The following is a 24,969-nucleotide window of genomic DNA, read 5'->3' as shown; positions in this document are numbered from 1 at the left end:
TGGCAAATAAAAATAAAGCCAGGCACTGGTAGCTCACACCTGTAATCCTAGCTACTCAGGAGGCTGAGATCTGAGGATGGTGGCTCAAAGATAGCCAGGGTAGGAAAGTCCGTGATCTCCAATGAACCACCAGAAAACTGGAAGTGGCGCCATAGCTCAAGTGGTAGAGCACTCGCCTTGAGCTGAAGAGCTGAGGGACAGCATTCAGGCCCAGAGTTCAAACCCAGCGACAGACAAATAAATAAATAAAATAAAATAAAATTGGGATATCTAGCTAAAAAGTTTCTACACAGTAAAGGGAACAATCAGAAAGGCAAGAAAGAAATCTGCAAGATAAGGAGAAATCTTTCACAAACTACTTATCTAGTAAAAGGTCAGTCTTCAGAATATATAAAGAACTCCTACAACACTATAGTAAAACAAACAAAGCAAAACAAAACAACACAGCCAGGTGCTTGTTGCTCACACCTATATTCCTAGCTACTAGCTCTTCAGAAGGCAGAGATCTGAGGATTGAGGTTTTGTTTGCCAGTACTGGGGCTTGAAGTGAGGACCTCATGCTCTATCATTTTTACTCAAGGCTGGCACTGCACAACTTGAGCTACAACTCCACTTCCAGGTTTTTGCTGGTTGACTTGAGGTAAGAATCTCAGATCTGTCTGTTTAAGCTGGTTTTGAACCTGGATCCTCAGATCTCAGCCTCCTGGGTAGCTAGGATTACTGGTGTCTGGCTAGATTGAAGTTTGAAGCCAGCCGAGGCGAAGTACTTGTTCTAGCATATACCGAATTGTTAACATAATCATCACCAGCATGTCATCAATTCTAATATGACAAAATTTATAATAAAAATCATATAAGAAACTACTATTACCATTTCCTTTAATGCTTTATTTAAAAGGCCTAGATTATCCAAGTACTTGTTGCTGAAGTTAATAATCTGTTATAACCCATGTAATTTAAAGACAATGTTCTAGTTACCTGAGATTACAGTTTATCAAACATATCTAGTACAGTGAACAATATTAAAACAGTTTAAATGGTTGGAGAGTTTCTGCTTTTAAAACAAATCTCTTAAGAGGATTCTGATATGAAATGAGGTCATTATCACTCATTATCATCAGACTCAATAAACTTGGTCAGTTTACTACTGTTTATTTTTAATCACATAATATATAAAAGAAAGTTAATTTTCCACAATTGGAAAAATAGAACACTTCACAGATTATCAAAGTGGCATAACCTCTGCTGTTGCTACATGGCAGAGTACTACTGCGAATTTGTTTAAAGTGAAGAAAAAGAAAACAAAGGAAGACAGAAGTGTCTGTAGAGTACTCCACTGATAAGTATAAAAATAAATTTCGGGCTGGGAAGGTGGCTCAGTGGTAGAGCGCTTGCCTTGCATGCATGAGGCCCTGGGTTCGATTCCTCAGCACCACATAAGCAAAAAGAAAAAAGCCGGAAGTGGCGCTGTGGCTCAAGTGGTAGAGCGCTAGCCTTGAGCTGAAGAGCTGAGGGACAGCGCCCAGGCCCAGAGTTCAGGCCCCATGACCGGACCCCCCCCCCCAAAATAAATAAATAAATAAATAAATTTCTACTGAAACACAATCATCTCAGTACAAATAACTTAAATGTTCAAGAATCTATTTTGGTACAGAATATAAAATTCTTATGATTCATGAAATAAGAGGATACACATTTCCTATTGGCTTAGCGTGTAACTAAACAATGATCTTACATAAAATATGTTTATATACATTCCTATGTAGTTACTCATTTAATCCTGCTTAGTTGCTGTTGTTGCTATTAATGCTACTAGCGTTTGAACTCAGCACCTTGTATTTCTACTAGTAAGCCGTATCTCTAGTTGGATTTATTTCCTGGTCCAGATATGAAACTGAGTAGGAATCTACCTATTTTAGGCTTCCTGTCATAGCTAGAATGACAGTTGTAAGCCACTGCATCTAACTGTCACTTAAGAGCCCTATCCACTGTTCTGCACAGGCTAACCTTAAACCACAGTCCTCCCTACTTCAGACTCCTAAGTAGCTAGGATTACAGGAGTGAAGAATTGTCATCTGCTAATGCCGTATTTTAAAAGAATTCTGTATATTTCTGTGTGTTCTACTTCCAGTTATGCTCTAATTTTATAATATGTCTGAATTGTATTTTGTATTATCTTTAAATTTCAACAATGAAATAGTACAAAAAATAAGAAATTCTGGGGTTGGAGGCCTGGCTCAGTTGGTAGAGTGCTAGCCAATGACCAGAAGCATCAGGAACTGAGTTTGAATCCTAGTCTCAGACCAAAAAGGAAAGAAAGAAAATAAATTCTGATTGCCAATAAACATGAGTTGAGAGAAAGAAGAAAACATCCTAGGTTCCCCATATCTAGATTTTTCAATGTTCATAAATTTGCTTTTTTTAAATGACCTATCTTTAGCCAGGTGCCGGTGGCTCACCACTGCAATCCTAGCAATTCAGGAAACTGAGATCTGAAGATCATGGTTCAAAGCCAGTGGGGCAGAAAAATCCTTGTAAGACTTTTATCTCCAATTAACCACTTAAAAGCTGTAAGTGTTCCTGTGGCTCAAAGTGGTAGAGTGCTAGCCTTGCGCAAAAGAGCTCAGGGACAGCACCCCCAGGCCCTGAGTTCATACTCCACAATTGACAAAAAATAAAAAAATAAAAATAATTACCATAATGAAATCCTAAGGAGATAAGGACTAGTCACTGTGATATTTCTGGTCCTAACATGGCACTCAAAACTATTTATAAGTGAATGAATAAACAAATGAAATTGGTGATTTTACCTGGTACTTTGGACACTGCTCTTTTACATCAGAGGATAAAGTGATGGAACTATCCAAAGAGGAAGAACTGTCTCCGCCAGGTTTCAGTTGACAGCATTTCCCAAAGACTTTAACTTGAGCATCACTACACAATTTCTGAAACACAGATGATATTTCCATTCATATTCTGACAGAGTTCTTACTATATGCAAAATAAACTACAGTATAAAACCCTTTGGAAAACCCTAGAATGGCAAAATAATATATTTTTAAAATGATATCTTCTTCATTTGTGCTCTATTTAAGTCCATTTTTCTTTATTCAGAGCTAATCTACAACATTTGTTGAGTCTAGTACATTTTTCCACCTGACATTTTTAAATCACAGCAATTACTCTACATCATTGTGGCTAAAGCAGTATTTATTAATAATGACTTAAACAGCAGAGTGGTGAAAGACACCTGTAACTGAAGGCACTCAGGAGGCAGAGATTAGGAGGATTTTAGTTCTAGGTTAACTTAGCTCTAAGCCATTTACAACGTATTTCAAAATACAGTGTCAAAGTTTACAGAATAGTTGTTCTTGTCTTTACACTTTAGCGTAGGAGAAAATACAGTGTTCTAAAGCCTAGAGCCTTAAATTGTTTTGTACCTTTAAACAGATATTTTCACTTTTCTAGGTCCCATTCTCCACAATTACAAAACAAGAGGTTTAAACCACATCTGCCATAAAGACCCCAATAACTCTGCTATACCAAACAACACAATCATATTAAAAAAAATTGAACTACAATTTCTAGCTAAGAAATAATGAAATAAGAATAATAAGGAATAATGAAAGTGTTTTCTTAAAAAGTAAACCCTCACAATTAGGACTTTGAATTTTAAACATGCTACAGACAAATGCTTATCACAAACAAAAATACCATAACTGAACTTTTACCTACCCTTTCTTTCATTATTAAAATATCCAACATTAAACTTCAATCAAATCAATAATGATACTCACTGAAACTGATGTGTCCTCACTTTTTCTCTTAACACTGGAGTCAAACAAGACATTTCTCCCTCGTCTTTCGCAGTCTTGATATACTATCAGTCGAATCTGGCTTGGATCAAACTCTGGTAAAGGCCAACTAAAAAGGAAAAAAAGTACATCAGAGATATACTTTAGAAAATGTCAATTTATATCCTTATAAATAAACCCATATAATAGATCTAGCAGTCAAATTATTACTAAAGAACACACTGTAGGTCTTATATAAAATAGCACTACTGAGTTTAATGTTGTTAAGGCTTGAACTCAGGGCCTGGGCACTGTATATGAACTCTTTTGCTCAAGGGTAGTGTTCTACCACTTGAGACACAGTACACTTCTGGCTTTTTCTGTTTATGTGGTGTTAAGGAATCGAACCCAGGGCTCATGCATGCAAGGCAAGTACTCTACCACTGAGCCACCTTCCCAGTCCCTGTTCTACCACTTTTGAACCACAACACCACTGGAGATAAGAGTCTTACAGACTTTCCTGCCCAGACTGGCTTTGAACCATGATCCTCAGATCTCAGCCTCCTAAGTAGCTAGGATTATAGGTATGAGCCACTAACACTCAGCTACTGACCTTTAAGATAAATGTGAAAACAGAAACTATTTTCAGTTTAAACAACAGCAAAGGAGTTGAAAGATATAAATAAATAGTGGAAAATCTCAAACAATGTTGCTGTCAATAAAAATTGGTACAACAGGGGCAGGAAATGTGGCTTAGTGACAGAGTTCTTGCCTAGCATGCAGGAAGACCTGAGTTTGATTCCTCAGTACCACATAAACAGAAAAAGCCAGAAGTTGTGCTGTGTCTTAAGTGGTAGAGTACTAGCCTTGAGCAAAAAAGAAGCCAGAGACAGTGTCCAGGCCCTGAGTTTAAGCCCCAGGACTGGCAAAAATACACACACACACACACACACACACACACACACACACACACACACACACACACGCACACACACTCTCACTCACTCACTCACTCTACTAAAATTAAAGTTGATTCCAGCAATTCTACTTCAAAAAAGTTTACCACAATAGAAGAATATTTATAGCAGGCCTGTTCTTAACAGCTACAAATTGAAGAAAAAATATTCACCAATAGCAGAGTGGATAAATACATTATGATATTTTTTATGTTATTGAAAACCATACCACAAACACAATATAGGCAAAAAATTAAGGCTATATTGTGAACAAAACAGGTAACACAAATACTAACTGTATTTTTCAATTTATACAAAAAGTTAAAGACGGGCTCGGAAGGTGGTTCAGTGGTAGAGGGCTTGCCTTGACATGCCTGAGGCCCTGGGTTCGATTCCTCAGCACCACATAAGCAAAAAGAAAAAAGCCGGAAGTGGCGTTGTGGCTCAAGTGGTACAGCACTAGCCTTGAGCTGAAGAGCTGAGGGACAGCGCCCAGGCCCAGAGTTCCGGCCCCATGACCAGACCCAAAAAAAAAAAAAAAAAAGTTAAAGACAAGCAAAGTTCTGTCTATGGATGCATATCTAGTTTTCAAAACTGTAATCATAATTTTAAAAAGCAACTAACAGCCTTAATAGTTTGGTGGCTCATGTCTGTAATCCTGGTTACTCATGAGGCTGAGATCTGAGGATCACAGCTCAAAGCCAGCCTGGGCAGGAAAGTCTGTGAGATTCTATATCTCCAATGAACCACCAGAAAACCAGAAGTGGTGCAGTGATTCAAAAGTGGTAGAACACTAGACTTGAGCAAAAGAGCTCATACACAGTGCCCAGGCCCTGAGTTCAAGCCCTACACCCCACAACAAAAAAAGGGTCATAACTGTATAACTTTTCAGACTTAAGTAATGCTATTTTATATAAAGATCTACAATGTGTTCTTTAGTAATAATTTGACTTCTAGATCTACTATATGGGTGGCACTGTAGCTCAAAGTGGTAGAGCACTAGCCTTGAGTAAAAAGAGCTCAGAGACAGTGTCTAGGCCCTGAGTTCAAGCCCACGATCAACAACAACAAAAAAGTTTGGAGCGTAGGTATGTCTAAGAGTTAGGCACAAGGAAAGAGTCATATCAGCTATACTGGGGCAATGACTATCATCTATATATTTTTTTCTTTTTGATTGTCAAAATGATGTACAGAGGGGTTACAGTTACATACATAAGGTAGTGAGTGTCAAACTTTTTACCCCTCCCTCATTTTTCTCCTACATCTATATTATAGCTATATGGTATAAAAGATCAAACAGGACAAATGAAATCAGAAAAAAAGAAAAAAAACGGTGAATGAAATGATGGAGAAATTAGCTTGGTGAACCAACATACTACTGTCAGTTGCTAAGAAATTATAACACTAAAACAGACATTGGTGATTCATGCTAGTAACCCTAACTACTCAGGAGGCTGAGATATGAGGATCTCAGTTCAAAGCCAGCCCAGGCAGGAAAGTCCATGAGGCTCTCATCTCCAATTAACCACCAAAAAGCCAGAAGTGGAAGTATGACTAACCAGTCTTGACAAAAATAGCTAAAGAACAGCACTCCAGTCCTGATTGTTTAAGCCCAATTCCAGCGCGCACGCGCGCGCACACACACACACACATACACACACACACACACACACACACACACACACACACACACACACACACACACACACACACACGATAAAAGAAAAAACTTGAATGTCTGGGGAGATTTGTCCCTCCTTACAATTCCTTGTAATCTACCAATAACAGATCTTGATTAAGTTCCTTCATTTCCTTTAGAGAAATTTAAATCTGTATTAATAATTCATGTGAAACTACCTGTAACTGGCAACAGAAAACACCTCCATTCTTGACAGAAAATAACATTTTCATTTCCTCCTATGTAATCCTAATTAAATGTTGGTATGTTTTACCTTAAACATTCAATCAGAAATATCCTTAGACCACACTGAGTTGTATCACACTAAACAGCCTGTACAAAAAAAAAAAAACAAAAAACTGTGCTTTATGGTTATGTAAAAGAAGCTATTAAAGGCCAGACCAAGGTGGGTCTCAGCTTGGTGGCTCACGGTGTAATCCTAGCTACTCAGAGATTTGAGGATCACATGAGACTCATCTCCAACTAATCACTCAAAAACCAAAGTGGCACTGTGGCTCAAGTGGTAGAGCACTAGCCATGAGCAAAAAGAGGCTCAGGGACAGTACCCAGGCCAAGTTCAAGGCCCAAAATAATCAGAAAAGTAGTCTCGTAGAAACCAATAATGGAAAACACTGAATTTAATAGATTTTGCTTTGCAGTTACAATAAAACAACATAAAGTCTGGACTTCATTAGCTGAGGAAATATGGTCCAAATGAACTTAATTGAAGAAAAGGATGAAACAAAACAGTAGTCTTGAAGGAAAAAAAATAAGTTTCAGTAAGGATATGAGTATCTTTCAATTTGCTCCAAGTATAACCAAGAAGAGACCAAGGGGAGGGACAAAAGAAGAAACTGGGAGGCCAGGATGTTAAATATTGGTGTATTCAATGAGTTCAAGCACCACAACTGACTCAAAAAAGGTTGCCTAATGAGTTGTTCCTGAAATGTATTAGGAGAATGTGACATTAAGTGTAACAAAAACCTTAAGTGAACTTTTTTTGTGATCAGTGTAGGATTACCACTTACTAAACTCTCAAAACCATCAAGTCTACTCTTTGTTGAGAGCCCTGTAATACTTAATATTGCCACATAATGTTATTTTTATTTATTTATTTATTTTTGTCGGTCATGGGGCTTGAACTCTGGGCCTGGGCGCTCGCTGTCCCTCAGGCTCTTCAGCTCAAGGCTAGCACTCTAGTATTTGAGTCACAGCGCCACTTCCAGCTTTTTCTGCTTATGTGGTGCTGAGGAATCGAACCCAGGGCCTCATGCATGCAAGGCAAGCACTCTACCACTGAGCCACCTTCCCAGCACATGTTTTTTTTTGTTTTTCCCATCTCACCACCCTCCCCCCAACCCTTTTTTTGTTGGTGGGACTTGAACTTAGGGCCTGAGTACTGTCCCTGAGCTTTTTTGCTCAAGGCTAGGACTCTACCACTTTGAATCACAGCATCACTTCCAATTTTCTGGTGGTTAATTGAAGATAGGAGTCTTACTGCCTGCCCAGGCTGGCTTTGAACCACAATTCTCAGATCTCAACCGTATGAGTAGCTAGGATTATAGGCACAAGCCACCAGCACCTGGCTTCCAATTCCCTTTGCTCTTACTTCATATCTTCTATGATATATATCTTCTTTCAATTATATTTGCATTTTAGAAACTTTTTCCCCTGTATTTTGTTGAGGATGTCAAATTACTTAAAAATATTTGACTCTTCCAGGTGCCAGTGGCTCACGCCTATAATCCTTGCTACTCAGGAAACTGAGATCTGAGGATCACAGTTCAAAGCCAGCCTCGGCAGGAAAGTCCACGTGAGACTCTTATCTCCAATAAACCACTAGAAAACCAGAAGTGGCGCTGTGGCTCAAGCGGTAGAGCACTTGCCTTGAGCTGAAGAGCTGAGGGACAGTGCCCAAGCCCAGAGTTCAAGCCCCATGACCAACCAAAATAAATAAATGAATAAATAAATAGACTATGTACAATATACTACTACAATGTCAAGTTTTGAATTTAGTTTTATAAACATATTGCTTTCCAAATATTTGCAGTAAATGTTCTTAGGTACAGAGAGAAAAAAGCACAGTGAATGACACAATTGTCAGATACACAAAAATAACATAAGTATATGTAAATGATATATTTTTAAATATCTAATAAAACTCAAGAAGTCCATTGACTATAAATTCACTTCTCGTAAAACAAGTACTTACAACATTTTAGCACTTTCACATATACGAAAGCAAATATATCACCAAAGTTATAACTAGTTTTGGGGTGATTTTTAGGTTCACAGATTTGAAAAAAACATGTTGGATTAAACGACATTACTGATACCCTATTTCTATTAAAGCAGCTTCACTTCTCAAAATCCCTAAAAACTCCAGGTATGCACAACTGCCAAGCCAGGTTAATAATAGCAGTGAACCATACTCATCTGAAACCACAAGACTGTCAGGTGACATAAAAAAGACGTCTGAATTTAACTCAAAGGCATCTCCACTCCATAATACGAAAAGGTTCAAAACAGCTATGGGACCAGGGGAGAACAGAAGCCTTTAAGAAATCTCTTGCCATGACAAAACCTATTTTTGAAAGGAAAAAGAAAAACAAAAGTTCTACAGCTTCCTCTTTTTTTTTTGTTTGTTTCACTAAAGAGTCTAGGACTTTTACAGACATAAAATATATGTTTCCAATTCTCTCTTTCTTCCTTTTGCCAGTTCTGGGACTTGAGTTCAAGGTCTGGGCACTGTCCTGAGCTTCTTCTGCTCAAGTATAGCACTCTACCACTTGAACCACAGCTCCACTTCTGGCTTTTTCTATGTATGTGGTACTGAGGAATGGAACCCAGGGCTTCATGCGTGCCAGGCAAGCACTCTACCACTAAGCCACATTCCCAGCCCCCAATTCTTTTATCTCTTCTACTATAAATAAATGACTAAGAAAAAAATCTAAGTAGTCTGTAAACTTAAGTGCTGTGCTGGCAGATGTATAGATCAGGAATGTCAATCTCATCACTATTATTTTTTAATTTTCTAAGGTTGCTCTGTCAGCCAGTGATTTGCTGCTGTGATAACGTACCTGACAGAAACTTTTCACAGGAAAAAAAAAAAAAGATTTATTTGGGCTCATGGTTTCAGGGGTTTCACCCCTGCCCACTTAGTCCCATGTGCTTGCACAGAACATGATGATGTGGGGCAATGTGATAAGAAGGCTCTTTACCTCATGGCAGCCAGGAAACCAAAGCAGGAACTCAGCAAACTGTGGCTAGAAGCCAGCTCTTCAAGAGCCCACATAAAGAATGTGGAGGCCAATTAGTAAGTGGGCTAAGACTTAATGAGAGACTTCACTGAAGTGCAAGTAAGAATGGCCAATAGACACATGCAGAAATGCCCCACATCTCTGGCCATAAAAGAAATGCAAATCAAAACAACATTGAGATTCCACCTCACCCTAGTTAGAATGGCTATAATCAAGAAATCTAGTAACAACAGATGTTGGGGGGACGTGGCCAAAAGGGAACCCTACTGCATTGCTGGTGGGAGTGTAAACTTGTTCAATCACTCTGGAAAGCAGTATGGAGGTTCCTCAAAAGACTAAACATAGAGCTCCCCTATGACCCACCAATCCCACTTCTGGGCATGTATCCAAATTTCCACAAACAAGGCCATACCAAAGCTACCAGCACAACTATGTTTATTGCAGTATTATTCACCACAGCTAAGATATGGAACCAAAACAGATGCACTCAGTAGACAAATTAATCAAGAAAATATAATATATGGGCTGGGAAGGTGGCTCAGTGGTAGAGCGCTTGCCTTGCATGCATGAGGCCCTGGGTTCGATTCCTCAGCACCACATAAGCAGAAAAAGCCGGAAGTGGCGCTGTGGCTCCAGTGGTAGAGTGCTAGCCTTGAGCTGAAGAGCTAAGGAACAGCGCCCAGGGTTCAGGCCCCATGACCGACCAAAAGAAAAAAAAAAAGAAAAGAAAGAAAAAGAAAAAAGAAAAGATAATATGAGGGCTGGGAAGGTGGCTCAATGGTAGAGTGCTTGCCTTGCATGCACAAGGTCCTGTGTTCCATTCCTCAGCACCAGATAAGCAGAAAAAGCCAGAAGTGGTGCTGTGGCTCAAGTGGTAGAGCAGTAGCCTTGAGCTGAAGAGCTGAGGGACAGCGCCCAGGCCCAGAGTTCAGACCCCACGACCAAAAACCTAAAAAGATATATACACATATATAGATACATACAATGGAATTCTATGCTTCCATCAGAAAGAATGACCCTCCCCATTTGTAAAGAAATGTAAAAAATCATATTAAGTAACCCAAACCCAAAGAAACATAGGTCCCATGGTTTCCCTTATTTGCAATAAATAGTGTATGTCTAAGATAATCTTCACAGATGAGCAGAATAGCTCAATAGCTACATACATATGACTACATAAGATGATGCTAAGTGAAATGAACTCCAAGACATGGACACAAGAGGGTTTTCTTTGTTATCATTGTAACTTCTTGTTTCTTTTATAGTCTTCCCCCTAAGGTATATCCCCTGTTGTAGCTGTTATTTGATTTTGCTACCCTGGTATCTGAAATGGGGAAGGGAAGGGGAACAACAGAATGGTGAGACAAAGGACAAGGGAAACCAATGCAACAGCGATATTCACAAGACATTATGTTGGAAATGATCTGTACAACTTGGGGGGATAGGAGGAGTGAATGAAAGGAGGATGAAAATGAAGGAAGGAGTAGTAAGTTTGACACGAAATGTACTGATTACCTTACTTATATAACTGTAACCCCTCTGTATATCACCTTGACAAGTAAAACAAAAGTAGCAAACATTAGGTCAGTTAACAAAACCCATGTGAATTAGGAGGGAAAAGAAATTTCACAATCCAAAGTTATAATCATACATTTCCACTGATTAATCATTATACTTTTCCTTTCTAGACACAATGAAATTTGTGCTGATTCCTTGGCAGGGGGCAGGGGGGTAAACTACCCAATTTTGATATAAAATATTTTACTCAATAAAAAAAAAAAAGGAATGTAGAGGCCAGGTGCCAGTGGCCCACACCTGTAATCCTAGCTACTTGGGAGAGTGGGATCAGAGGACTGTAGTTTGAAGCCAGCCAGCCCTAAAAAGTCCTGAGACTTCTTATCTCCAATTTACCACTAGAAAAACTGGAAGTGGCACTGTGGCTCAAATGGAAGAGTGCTAGTTTTGGGCTAAAGAAGCTCAAGGACAGTGCCTAGGCCAAGTCCCAGGACTGGCAAAAAAAAAAAAAAAAAAAAAAGTGGGTTTATTCACCTACTAAACAAAAATTTTTAAAGAAAATCATTCCTCAATGTGCCCCAACTTTCTTTGTTTCAGTGAAGTCCAAGTACGTATTCTTGGAAGTCACAGTATACTTGTATTCTAACCTGCTGGCCAGCAAGTGGACAGGCAAGCACTAATGATCAAGGCTACCAGAAGTCAGTATATAAACCAGCTCACTAATCTGAACTCTTATGATGAATTCAAGGAGACAAGTCTAGAACAAAACACTGACTTTGTAGAGATGTAGCCCAACAATATGGAGTGTTTCCCTAATGTCCAAGGCCCTGAGTTACAATCCCCAGGAGTGGAGAAAATTTTTGTTTCAATATACAAACTTCAATTCAACTATATCACTTGGCTACTTCATGAAAGACATTTTTAGCTTAGTTGAACTGTATTTTAACATATGTCAGGCGCTCTTCCAGAACACACTGAGACCAAAAATCATTCCCCAATATCCAGAACAAAATAATAATTAATAATAATAATAATAATGCTATTCTCTTTCAGTTCCTCATTTTACTTTATTTATAACTTTATTCTTTTTCTTTCACTTTAGTTCTCTCTCTGTCCTCCATTCTCCCACCATCTTCCTTCTCCACCATCAATTACATACTACATTCTTCAATGTTATGTCTGTTAATAAACTGCAAAACATGATAACTATTTCTTAAAATGTAACATTAATAGGATAAAGCCGGGCGCTGGTGGCTCACGCCTGTAATCCTAGCTACTCAGGAGGCTGAGATCTGAGGATCACAGTTCAAAGCCAGCCCGGGCAGGAGAGACCATGAGACTCCTATCTCCAATAAACCACCAGAAAACCGGAAGTGGCGCTATAGCTCAAGTGGTAGAGCGCTCGCCTTGAGCTGAAGAGCTGAGGGACAGCGCCCAGGCCCAGAGTTCAAGCCCCATGACCGACCAAAAAAAAAAAAAAACATTAATAGGATATACTTTGTTTATAATACACTATTTTAAAATATTTCATTTTTGTTTTTTGTTGTGTTAGGATGCTTTATCCTATATATGCCCTAGGTGCCTACTTTATATTGTTTCAAACTATGAAATAGCCAAGTACCAGTGACTCACACCTGTAATCCTAGCTACTGAGAAGTCTGATACCTGGAGGACAGAAGTTGAAGTTTAGCTAGGGCACAAGTCTGTGAGATTCTCTCTTTTAACCAGAAAAAAGCAGAGGTTGGTGCCAACCATTAGCAAGCAAGCCAAGTGAGTAGCTCTGATATGGGCAAAAAATACAAAACTCTGTAAAATGTTGATAATATTTCAAATTAAAGGAAGAAAAATGGAACACTGCGCCTAAAACATTCATTCTTTTTTTATAAGCCTAGCACAGTGTCTGGGGGTTTTTTTTGTTTTGTTTTTGTTTTTGGTTGTAGGGCTTGAACTCTGGGCCTGGGCGCTGTTCCTTAGCTCTTCCTGCTCAAGGCTAGAGCTCTACCACTTGAGTTACAGCGCCACTTTAGGTTTTCTAGTGGTTTATTGGAGATAAGAGTTTCACAGACTTTCCTGCCTGGGCTGGCTTTGAACCGCGATCATCAGATCTCAGCCTCCTGAGTAGCTAGGATTACAGGCGTGAGCCACCGGCGCCTGGCTGGGTTTGTTGGCGCCCGGCTGGGTTTGTTTTTTTATTAAGTGCCCGTGGCTTACACCTGTAATCCTAGCTACTCAGGAGGCTGAGATCTGAGGATCACAGTTCAAAGCCAGCTGGGCAGAAAATTCCATGAGATTCTGATCGCCAATAAACCACTAGAAAACCAGAAGTGATGCTGTGGCTCAAGGTAGAGCACTCACCTTGAAGAGCTGAGATAGTGCCCAAGCCCAGAGTTCAAACCCCACGACCAACAAAAACAAAAACAACAACAACAAAAAAAAAGCCTCAAAATGTGAACTTTGTGCTTGCTAGACAGGCAAGGTATGGTATTCAAGCCATGTTTCCAGCCTTTTATGATATGGGCTCTTGCTTTCTGTTTGGACCACAATCTCCTTATTTATATATACTGCTTGCTGGAATGCACTATCCACACACTGCTTCATCTGTTGAAATGGGTATTCTCTGAACCTTTTTTCTTTTTTCTTTTTTTTGCTCAGGTTTGTGTGGAACTGCAATCCTCCTAGTGTCAGCCTCCCATAACTGGCCTAGGCCACCATGCCCAGCTAACTCCTTTACATTTTTATAACAGATCAGTCTTTTATTGCCAAAACAATGCAGAAGTAGTATATTAGAGGGCACCTCTAAAATATCATACTACACAAGTCTTTGGGGATGAGTTAAAAGGTCTTTCAGACTGACTTTTGAAAACATGTGTTATCTTCTGTTAGTTCTTGCTTTTCCATTATATTCTGTAGCATTTTGAAAACTTCATTCACAAAGGCACTTGTCACTATCAAACAGTAATCAGACCAAATGACAAAGATTAGGGCTGGGAAGGTAGCTCAGTGGTAGAGCGCTTGCCTTGCATGCATGAGGCCCTGAGTTCGATTCCTCAGCACCACATAAGCAGAAAAAACTGGAAGTAGTGCTGTGGCTCAAGTGGTAGAGCGCTCGCCTTGAGCTGAAGAGCTGAGGGACAGCGCCCAGGCCCAGAGTTCAAGCCCCACGACCGACAAAAAAATAAATAAATAAATAAATAAAATGAAAAACAAAAAAATGCATTTAGCCCAATGTTTAAGTCCGCATGTTGAAGGAGAAAAGCAAAATTAAATAACTGCTAAATATCAAGAAACTCAAATACCAAAAAAAGATCAGACACTGAAGTAAAATTACCATGTAAACATTTGCACATTCTTAAGAGCCCTAGAATTTCTGGTATATATTTGGAATAGTTTTAGAAACAGAGGACTTGATATTTCTCCCAACAGAAGCTCTTTTTTTTGTTTAGAGAAAGAGGTCTGGAAGAAGCTTCCAATAAACTATTCCGATAAAGGTTTGCCTCTGAGGATCCTAAGACATATTCTACTAATTTGTATTTTATTAATGTAACACAGCTTTTCTAAATATCATCTTTTCTGTATACTTATAGTTTCTGTATTAAGGTACACACAAATAGATTTGATCTAAATACAGTGCCTGTTTCTTAGAAGCATTTGTGCAAGTAAAAACAATTATAACCAAAGAAAAGACTCGAATGCATAGTTAAGCTACAGTAGAACATCAGTGTTTTTTAGGATCTAGTTTCCAGTTCCAAACTACTATAAATAAGATATGAGACAGCAAACAAACCTACGTAATACCAACTGGTACTAGAAGACAACAGGGCTTTTTTTTTTCCTGGCAAACAGTTGTTTTATTGTGCATGCTATCGCTTCAGAAAGCTGAACAACCTTTCCTCTGAGCTTTTAAAACTAACATGTAAACATATCAGTATTTATCCAACACAAAACTTTGACAGAAGAAAATGAAAAACATCAAGGCAACTTTTATACATATACAAAAACAGTAAGGACAAGAAACATCTCATTTACAATTAAAATATCTAATCTAATTAAGAGTATTTTAATTTCTTTTTTTGGAGGAGGGGCTGTCCTGGGACTTGAACTCAGGGCCTGAGTGCTATCCCTGAGCTCTTTTTTTTTTTTTTTTTTTCTGTCAGTCGTGGACTTCAACTCTCAGCCTGGGTGCTGTCCCTCAACTCTTCAGCTCAAGGCGAGTGCTCTACCAGTTGAGCCACAGCGCCACTTCTGGTTTTCTGGTGGTTAACTGGGGATAAGAGTCTCATGGACTTTCCTGCCCGGGCTGGCTTTAAACTATGATTCTCAGACCTCAGCCGCCTGAGTAACTAGGATTACAGGCGTGAGCCACCAGCGCCCAGCTCTATCCCTGAACTCTTTTTGTTCAAGGCTAGAGTTCTGCCTCTTTGAGTCACAGCTCCATTTACAGTTGTTAAGTTATTAATTGGAGATGAGAATATCTCACAGAGTTCCCTGCCCAGGCTGCTCAGATCCCAGCCTCCTGAGTAGCTAAGATTATAGTCATGAAGCATAGCACCTAGCTCCCATATATTAATTTGATTCTGAATTTATAAAAATCTTAACATCCTTCCTAGTTATTTCTACTCTCTGGATAAGTGCAAAATTGTATGCTAATAATTTTAATTGGGTTCTTATCTAAATTAGTATAGGAACACTAAATTTAATAAATGGTTAATAATAAACTATTTCTAATCACTGATTTAAAAAACAACATCCACAGTTGTAAAATGTAGCTTATAAGAAGTCCATTTGAATACTTAAGAAAATCAAACAAGCCGGTCGCCAGTGGCTCACGCCTGTAATCCTAGCTACTTAGGAGGCTGAGATCTGAGGATCATGGTTCAAAGCCAGCCCAGGCAGGAAAGTCCATGAGACTCTGATAAACCACTCCAATAAATCACTAGAAAACCAGAAGTGGTGCTGTGGCTCAAGCAGCAGAGCGCTCACCTTGAACTGAAGAGCTTAGTGAGGGTCAGCACCCAGGCCCCAGAGTTCAAGCCCCACAACCAACAAAAAAAAGAGAAGAAAAGAGAAAATCAAACAAGTAGTTAAGATACTACTTAAACAAGTGAAGATACTTCCTGTTAAATTTCTCAGTGCTATGAAGTTAAGAGAATCATTTACCTCCAGGCACAGTGGTTAACATCTATAATCCCAGCTACTTAGGAGGCTGAGATCTGAGGGCCACAGTTTGAAGCCATCACCAGCAGGAAAAGTCCATATGAATCTTATTTCAAATTAACCAGCAAAAGTGAAGTGAAGGTGTGGCTCAAGTGGCAGAGGGCTTAGCCTTGAACAAAGAAGCTCAGGGACAATGCTCAGGCTCTGAGTTCAAACCCCAAGATTAGTGCATGAACACCCACAAAATAATCAAAATAAAATTTGAAGAGATATCATAAAAGGTCATTTATAGCCAATTGGCCAGAACAGTAACATGGCCCTAAGTCTGAGAACTGAGATATATAAAAGGTACATGAGAGCTGTACATGAGAGCCAGTGGCTCACGCCTGTTAAATGCTAGCTACTCAGGAGGCTGAGATCTGAGGATCACAGCTCAAAGCCAACCCCAACAGGAAAGTCCGTGTAACTCTTATCTCCAATAAACCACAATCTGGAAGTGGCACTGTGGCTCAAGTGGTAGAGCGCTTACCTTGAGCTGAAGAGCTCAGGGACAGCACCCAGGCCCAGAGTTCAAGCCCCACGACCAACAGAAAAAAAAGAAAATTTGGTGAGAAGTAAACTGTCTTACAGTGAACCTCTAGGATGCAAAATGTGAGGTTTTTCTCCTTTCCAAACAATACCAGTTTGCTTTCCAATCTCTCTCACGAAGACTGCAAAAGGATTCTCACGGCTCCTCACTGTTAATATTTGGTACCATCCAACTTTTCAGTCTTTGCCAAACTAATGCCAACCAGTTTGTACTCCTCTTTCTCCAAATACGTTGGCCATAGTTTGGGTGGACACATTTTAACCACCAAATAGTATGCAGATAGAGACAATTCCTTTCTAAATTTGCTAAGAGGTTTCACCATAAAGGAAGATGACTTCCTATAGTCGTCTCTTTTCTGTTGCCAATACCATACCAGAAAATGCGCAAATTACAAAGAGAACAGATTTATTTTTGCACAAAGTTCTGGTTGGAGAGCGAGTGAGAAGCATGTAGTATATTAGGTTACTTGTTGGTAAAGCTCCAAGGCTGCACAGGGATCAGAGTACGTGGTGCGTGCGTGAGTGCGTGAGTGCGTGCGTGCGTGTCTGTGTGTGTGTGCGTGTTGTGTGTGTGTGTGTTCCAGTATTCAATCACCAGTTCAACTCTGATAACCTTATCTAATAATCCTAACTACCTCCCCAAAATGCTTCTAGCTTTTTAATATTCTAAAATGGTGATTCAACTCCAAAATTTGTTTCAGAAGGGACAAATCACAGTATGTTCCCCCTTCTGCTACCTGTTAAGCTTTGAGAACATTACCTAAACTCTCAGAGGTTTGTGCTCTCTTTAGAAGTAAGAATAGGGCTGGGAAGGTGGCTCAGTGGTAAAGCGCTTGCCTTGCATGCCTGAGGCCCTGGGTTCGATTCCTCAGCACCACATAAGCAAAAAGAAAAAAGCCGGAAGTGGCACTGTGGCTCAAGTGGTAGAGTGCTAGCCTTGAGCTGAAGAGCTGAGGGACAGCGCCCAGGCCCAGAGTTCAGGCCTCGCGACCGGACCCAAAAAAAAAAAATTATAGAATTATTGAGAATGAAATGAATTGACATATCTAAAGTGCTTGAGATTCTACCTGACATGAAAGCAATAAATATTTTACTATGAAAGTTAGTAACACATTCTGTACTTCTTTTTCATCTCTTCTTATCTGTAGAAATATTCAATTTTTGTTTTATTTTTAGTTGTTTTTGTACTCATAGGGCTTGAACTCGCCCTGGGTACTGTCCCCAAGCTCTTTCACTCAAGTCTTGCATTCTACCACTTTGAGCCACAGTGCCACTTCTGATTTTCTGGTGGGTAGGTGGAGATAAGAGTCTCACAGACTTTCCTGCCTGGGCTGGCTTTGAACACAATCCTTAGCACTCAGCCTCTTGAGTAGCTGGGATTAAAAGTGAGACACACCAGTGCCTGGCTCCATTTTTATTTTTAAATAAACCATAAACCTTGTTTCTTTTTAGCATTTTTACCATGTTTATCTAAAAAAAAATTTCCAGGACTTTAAATTTTTACTGTACATTTCTTTATTATTTTATTAGTTTGGCTCTTTGCTTTACTTATTTATTTATGTATTTATTTGGAGGGTAAGAATGGATGGGGTCATAGCCTCACTTTGTAGCCCAGGCCAGCTTTAAACCTAAGCTCCTCCTGCCTCTGCCTCCCAAATTCTGGGATTACTGTCATGTGCCACCATCCTTGGCTATTTTCCTTTCCTAAGTCTTGAAGTAGAACACTCACTAAACTTTGAGCCTTTGCTCTTCTTTTATACAAAGCCTTATAAATTTCACTGTCAATAAAACTATAGCCTTATCTCAAGTTATGTAATAAGATTATTATAATTCAGTTATAGCTGTTTATGAATTCCATTCAGGGTTTCTTCTTTTCTCTCATTTCCACAAGTGTTGGCCAACTGTTGAGTATACATTTCTATATGAGTCTATTATATAAAGTGAGAGTGTTGGTTGTATTTCATATGTTTGGGCATTTTTTTGTTGTTGTTCTTGTTTTCAGACAAGTTTCAATTATATAGCACAAGCTGCCTCGGAACTTGCCATCCTTCTGCTTCAGCCTCTGAGTTCTGAGATTACAAGTGTGCGACAAGTCACCTGGCTCTATTGTATTTTGTGTTTCTACTTGCTACTTGGTAAGAGGGAGAAATATGCTAAAATCACTTACTGTAATATTAGGTATGTTCATTTCTCCTTGACAATTTTTGCTCTACCTATTTTTAAAACATTCAAGGGAATTAAGCTTTTTAGACTATGTTAGTATTTTTTTGTCTTAAAGTCCACTTTTATAAGACGAGATAGTCTAGCTTTCTTTTGGTTATTTGTCTAAATATTTTTCCCTAACCTTTTGTTTCTAATCTTTCTGCATCTGTATTAAGATTGGATCATTTTTCCTTTTGTTGTTGTTGTTGTGGGGTTTTTTTGTTTTTGTTTTTGTTTTTTACTGTGCTCCTAAATTTCCTGTACTGAGCTCCTTTGTTGCCCAGACTAGCTTCTAGTTAGTTCCTGGACTGAAGCAATCCTCCTTTCTCAGCACTTCAAGTAGTTGGGATTAAGGGCTACATTGCTGTTGATTTTGTAGGTTGGTCCCAGGGCTTGAACTCAGAGCTTGGGCACTGTCCCTGAGCTCTTTTGCTCAAGGCTAGTGCTCTACCACTTTGAGCCACAGCAATACTTTTGGTTTCCTGGTGGTTAATTGGAGGTAAGTGTCTCACAGACTTTCATATCAGCAATCCTCAGATCTCAGGCTCCTGAGTAGCTAGGATTACAGAAGGGAACCACCATTGCCTGGCTAGCTATGTTGTTTTAACTCACTCCTGGACACATTCATAATTTTGACATTACCAAAGATTCCATACAATGGTATTTCCTGCTTTTGCTTTTTCTAAAATTAGAAACAGATTCTTTTCCTGTTTCAAAATTAGCACTATGAGTAAACATAGTCAGGTAACATGAATAACAATCAACGATACAGAGTGAATGGGTTCCTGACTTTTACCCTACTCCTAATTCTTTCTCTTTCAAGCATGAATATCTCAAGGATATGGTTTTTCCAGTTTTTGTTTTTTTATTTTTGTTTTGTTTTGGGGACGGGGGTTGTTTTGTCAGTTGTGGGGCTTGAACTCTGGGCCTGGCGCTGTCCCTGAGCTCGTCAGCTGAAGGCAAGTGCTCTACCACTTGAGCCACAGCACCACTTCTGGTTTTCTTAATTGGATATATGAGTTTCACAGACTTTCCTGCCCAGGTTGGCTTTGAACCGTGATCCTCAGATCTCAGCCTCCTGAGTAGCTAAGATTACAGGCGTGAGCCACCAGCGCCAGTCCTGGTTTTCCCAGTTTTAAGACAACTTTTCTTTTCTTTTTTAAGTTAACATACATTAGCTCTGTAAGGAAGGAATTCATCGTGACATTTCCATGCCAAAAAAATACAATGGATTCCAGTCTGGGGATTGGATGAGGCCTTATACTCTTGGTCAGCTTTTCAGCTCATAGCTGGCACTTTACCACTTGAGCCACCTCTTACAGTTAGAACCTTTTACTGGTTAAGTGGAGATAAGTCTTTCAGCTTTGTGTGTATGGGCTGGCTTCAAACTATGATCCTCAAGTACCAGCTACCTGAATTGCTAGGATTATAGGCATGAGCCACCAGCACCCAGTCTGGGCAGCCCCTGGTCCTGGAGATTGAGCTCAGGGCCTGGGCGCTGCCCCTGAGCTTTTTCATTCAATGCTATTATCTACCACTTAAGCCACCTCCATGCCTGCCTTTTGGGTGGTTAATTGGAGCTAGAGACGCACAGACTTTCCTGCTCAGGTTGGCTTCCAACTATGGTCCTCAGATCTAAGCCTCCTGAGTAGCTAGATTATAGGAGTGAGTTGCTAGTACCTGGCTTAGTGAATTTTTTTAACAGCAAATATATGTGGATTTTATTTTTCTAACCAAACAACGTTTCATCTTAACTATATTATTTAATCTGCTCTCATCTAATATATATTTTTTTTTGGGGGGGGGGGTCAGTTGTGGGGCTTGAACTCAGGGCTTGGGCGCTGACCTTGAGCCTCTTCGTGCTCAAGGCTAGCAACTCAACCACTTGGTTAATTGGAGATAAGTATCTCACAGGGACTTTTCCGCCTGAGCTAGCTTGGAAAGGTGGTCCTGAGATCTCAACCTCTTGAGTAGCTAGGATTACAGGTGTGAGTCACTAGGGCCGGGCTTAATGTAATCTTTTTTTTTTTTATTTTTTTACTTTTTCGGTTGTAATGGGGTTTGAACTCAGCCCTCCTACTGGCTAGGTAGGCATTCTACCACTTGAGCCATACCATACCTTCAGCCTTCTTTTTTTTTCTTATTTAGTCATATTTTGGGATGGGGTCTCATGTGTTTGCCTGGACTAGTTTTAGACATTGATCCTCCTAAGCCTCCTGCATAAATGGCATTACAGGCATGAGCCAACCTGCCCAGCCATTTGAATTTATTTTTACTACCTTAGTCTTTTCTCTGAATGTGTTAAGTGACTCCTATTTCTTTTCCTAATCTTTTTAAGATTCTTTTGAGTATTTTTCTATTTTTCCTCTATTCATCTGTATTGTATGCATTATTGTCCCTCCATATACAGAGTTATTCCAGAACTCCTCTCAGATACCAAAATCCAAAGATTCTTGAGTCTTTTATAGAAAGTTGTCAGATTTGCATACAACTTAGGCATATCTTCTTGTATATATTAAATCATTTTGAAATGATTTATAATACTAATGAAATGTAATGTTTCATAAATAGTTGCAGTATCACTTACAGAATGATCACAATTTAAAATGTCTATACAGATTCAGTACGAACATATTTTTTCCAAATATTTTCAATCCATAATTGGTTGAATCTAAGGATATAGAGCACAAAGACATAAAGGGCCAACTATACTCTAATTCAATGCATTTACTATTCAACCTTATAGTTTTAACATACATACTTCGTATTTTTAAGTTACTATTTTCCTTCTCTCAAAAGATAAAAGAACTGTAGAATGTTTTAATTCTATTTTATTCTTTTTTTTCTTTTTTTTTTTTTTTTGTTGGTCGTGGGGCTTGAACTCTGGGCCTGGGCACTGTCCCTCAGCTCTTCAGCTCAAGGCGAGCGCTCTACCACTTGAGCTACAGTGCCACTTCCGGTTTTCTGGTGGTTTATTGGAGATCGGAGTCTCACGGTCTCTCCTGCCCGGGCTGGCTTTGAACCGCGATCCTCAGATCTCAGCCTCCTGAGTAACTAGGATTACAGGCGTGAGCCACCAGCACCCGGCTCTATTTTATTCTTTATATCTCAACACGTTATTTCTTTTTTTTTAATTGTGAAAATACTGTACAGAGGGGTTACAATTACATGGGCAAGATAATGAGTACATTTCCTATCAAGCATTGTAGCCTCTTCCTTGTTTCCCCTTCCCATCCCATCCTCCCCCCACCCCCCCCCACCAAAGTTGTAAAGTTCGTTTTCGACATAACAACTTGTATGTCTCATTGTTGCAATGGGTCCACCTGTATCCCTATTTAAATGATTTGTTTTTTCCCTTCCCCTCCACAAATTATAACAACATCAAATACAGTGAAAGCAGGGGTTATAAGTGGGGGAGGGACAAAGCAACAAAGAAATAATCTTATTAATGTGTTAGAAACAATTGCATGAAAGAAAAAAACATTTGAATACATATCTTAGGGTTCATTTCCCTAACATCAACTTAACTCACCTTTTCTGCTTGACTCAGACATATACTAGCTATTGCAAATAAGGGAAACCATGGGACCTATGTTTCTTTGGGCCTGGCTTACTTCACTTAATATAATTTTTTCCAAGTCTTTCCATTTCCTAACAAATGGGGCAGTGTCATTCTTTCTGATGGAGGCATAGAATTCCATTGTGTGTATATACCACATTTTCTTTTTTGTTTGTCTGTTTTTGGTCCGGTCGTGGGGCCTGAACTCTGGGCCTGGGCGCTGTCCCTCAGCTCTTCAGCTCAAGGCTAGCGCTCTACCCCTTGAGCCACAGCGCCACTTCCGGCTTTTTTCTTTTTGCTTATGTTGTGCTGAGGAATTGAACCCAGGGCCTCAGGCATGCAAGGCAAGTGCTCTACCACTGAGCCACCTTCCCAGCCCAATGAGGGTATTTCTTTTTTTTTTTTGTCAGCCGTGGGGCTTGAACTCCGGGCCTGGGCGCTGTCCCTCAGCTCTTCAGCTCAAGGCGAGCGCTCTACCATTTGAGCTACAGCGCCACTTCCCCACATTTTCTTGATCCATTCATCTACTGGGTTCTGTATCTTAGCTATGGTAAATAATGCTGCAATGAACATAGTCGTGCTGGTAGCTTTAGTGTGGGGTCTTGTTTGTGAACATTTGGGTAAATGCCTAAAAGTGGGACTGCTGGGTCATAAGGAGCTAGTCTATGTGGAGTCTTTTGAGGTCAACATGTGATTTCTTGTCCTTTACTATTCCTTCCTTCCCTATATCTCAAGTATTTTTCTAATAATGGTAAATTACCTCACCTTCTGTTTGTCTTTGTTTTGGTTTTGTTTTTTTTTTGGACGGTCGTGGGGTTTGAACTCTGGGCTCGGGTGCTGTCCCTGAACTCTTCAGCTCAAGGCTAGCGCCACTTCCAGTTTTCTAGTGGTTTATTGGAGATAAGAGTCTCACAGACTTTCCTGCCCGGGCTGGCTTTGAACCATGATCCTCAGATCTCAGCCTCCTGAGTAGCTAGGATTACAGGGGTAAGCCACCAGTGCCCAGTTTTCTGCTTGTCTTAAATACACAAAACATATGTGACACAGATATATATTTTTTTATTTATTTTTCCCTGCCTCTCAAACAAATTTTACTAGTTATCAGTTCCAGGTTAATTGGTATTTTGACTCAGCACCACAATGATATATCAGTAAATTACTTGGAAAACTTAGTAATGCTTCAATTTTTTTAAAAAAGGGAGTTACCGTATGACTCAGAATTCTACTCCTAACTGAACAACAAAACATGTCAATACACACACACACACACACACACAAATACACAAATGTTCACCATAGTCACAATAATCAAAATAGACTATTTACAAAAGTCAACAACTGAAAACAACCCAACATCCATTAACTGGTGAATGACTTTAAAAATGTGGTATATTCATACAATGGAATACTGTTCTCAACAAAAAGAAATGAAGTACTGATAAATGCCACAACATGGATGAACCTAGGAAATAGTATGCTAAGTTAAAGAAGTCAGTCACAAACGACCAGACCTTGAATGGTTCTACCTATATGCAACATCTGGAGTAGCCCACTCTGTAGAGACAGGAAGCACGCCACTAGCTGTCTAAAGCTGAGTAAAGACGATGGAAGGCAGGAAAATTAGGCGCTACTGCTAATTTGTATGAGTTTTCATTTCAGGTGGTGAAAATGTTCTAAAATTGTGATTTTGACTGCACGACTTTGTGAATAGAAACAACAGAATTTAAAGCTTTACCTACATGAGTTGGTTGTATAGTATCCCATAACTGAAGGCAGGCATAAGAAATGGGTGATAATACCTATACTAATCACAGTTTTATTAGCTGCTTTTGCAAACTGAAGGTCACAGGTAAAATAATTATCAAAACCACATAAATAGTATTCAAATATCATCTCTTTTCAAACATCCAAGTATGTATTGTTTATTAAAAATTATTGATATTATACTCTCCATTATCTGGACCTTATTTATCTTTTTTTGGGGGGGAGGAGCGGGTTGGTGTGGGGCTTGAACTCTGAGTGTGGGTCCTGTCCCTGAGCTCTTCAACTCAAGGCAAGCACTCTATCACTCAAGCCATAACACCAGTTCCAGTTTTCTGGTGGTTAACTGTAGATAAGAGTCTCATGGACCTTCCTACCCAGGCTGGCTTTGAACCATGATCCTCAGATCTCAGCCTCCTGAGTAGCTAGGATTATAGGCATGAGCCACCAGTGGCTGGCTCTCTTGTTTTATTTATTTTTGCCAGTCAGCAAGAGTGGAGCC

At 39.5% G+C, this 24,969-nt stretch overlaps 1 protein-coding gene across 2 annotated transcripts in view; it reads right to left on the bottom strand.

The window, feature by feature from the left end:
* Fnip1 (folliculin interacting protein 1) overlaps window positions 1-24,969 on the bottom strand; it is a 90,312-nt gene that overhangs the window by 51,569 nt on the left and 13,774 nt on the right. For both annotated transcript variants that reach the window (XM_042688803.1, XM_042688804.1), the window contains exons 2-3: window positions 3,798-3,924; window positions 2,811-2,945 (exon numbers count right to left, since the gene is read on the bottom strand). In XM_042688803.1, the coding sequence (XP_042544737.1) occupies window positions 2,811-2,945; window positions 3,798-3,924 (262 nt within the window). The remainder of the gene's footprint in view (window positions 1-2,810; window positions 2,946-3,797; window positions 3,925-24,969) is intronic.

Source organism: Dipodomys spectabilis, unplaced genomic scaffold (assembly GCF_019054845.1).
Source record: "Dipodomys spectabilis isolate Male_0828 unplaced genomic scaffold, ASM1905484v1 ptg000119l, whole genome shotgun sequence".
Lineage (NCBI taxonomy): Eukaryota > Metazoa > Chordata > Mammalia > Rodentia > Heteromyidae > Dipodomys > Dipodomys spectabilis.
The sequence above is the reverse complement of the archived record's forward strand: the minus strand, read 5'-3'. Positions and strand labels throughout refer to the sequence as shown.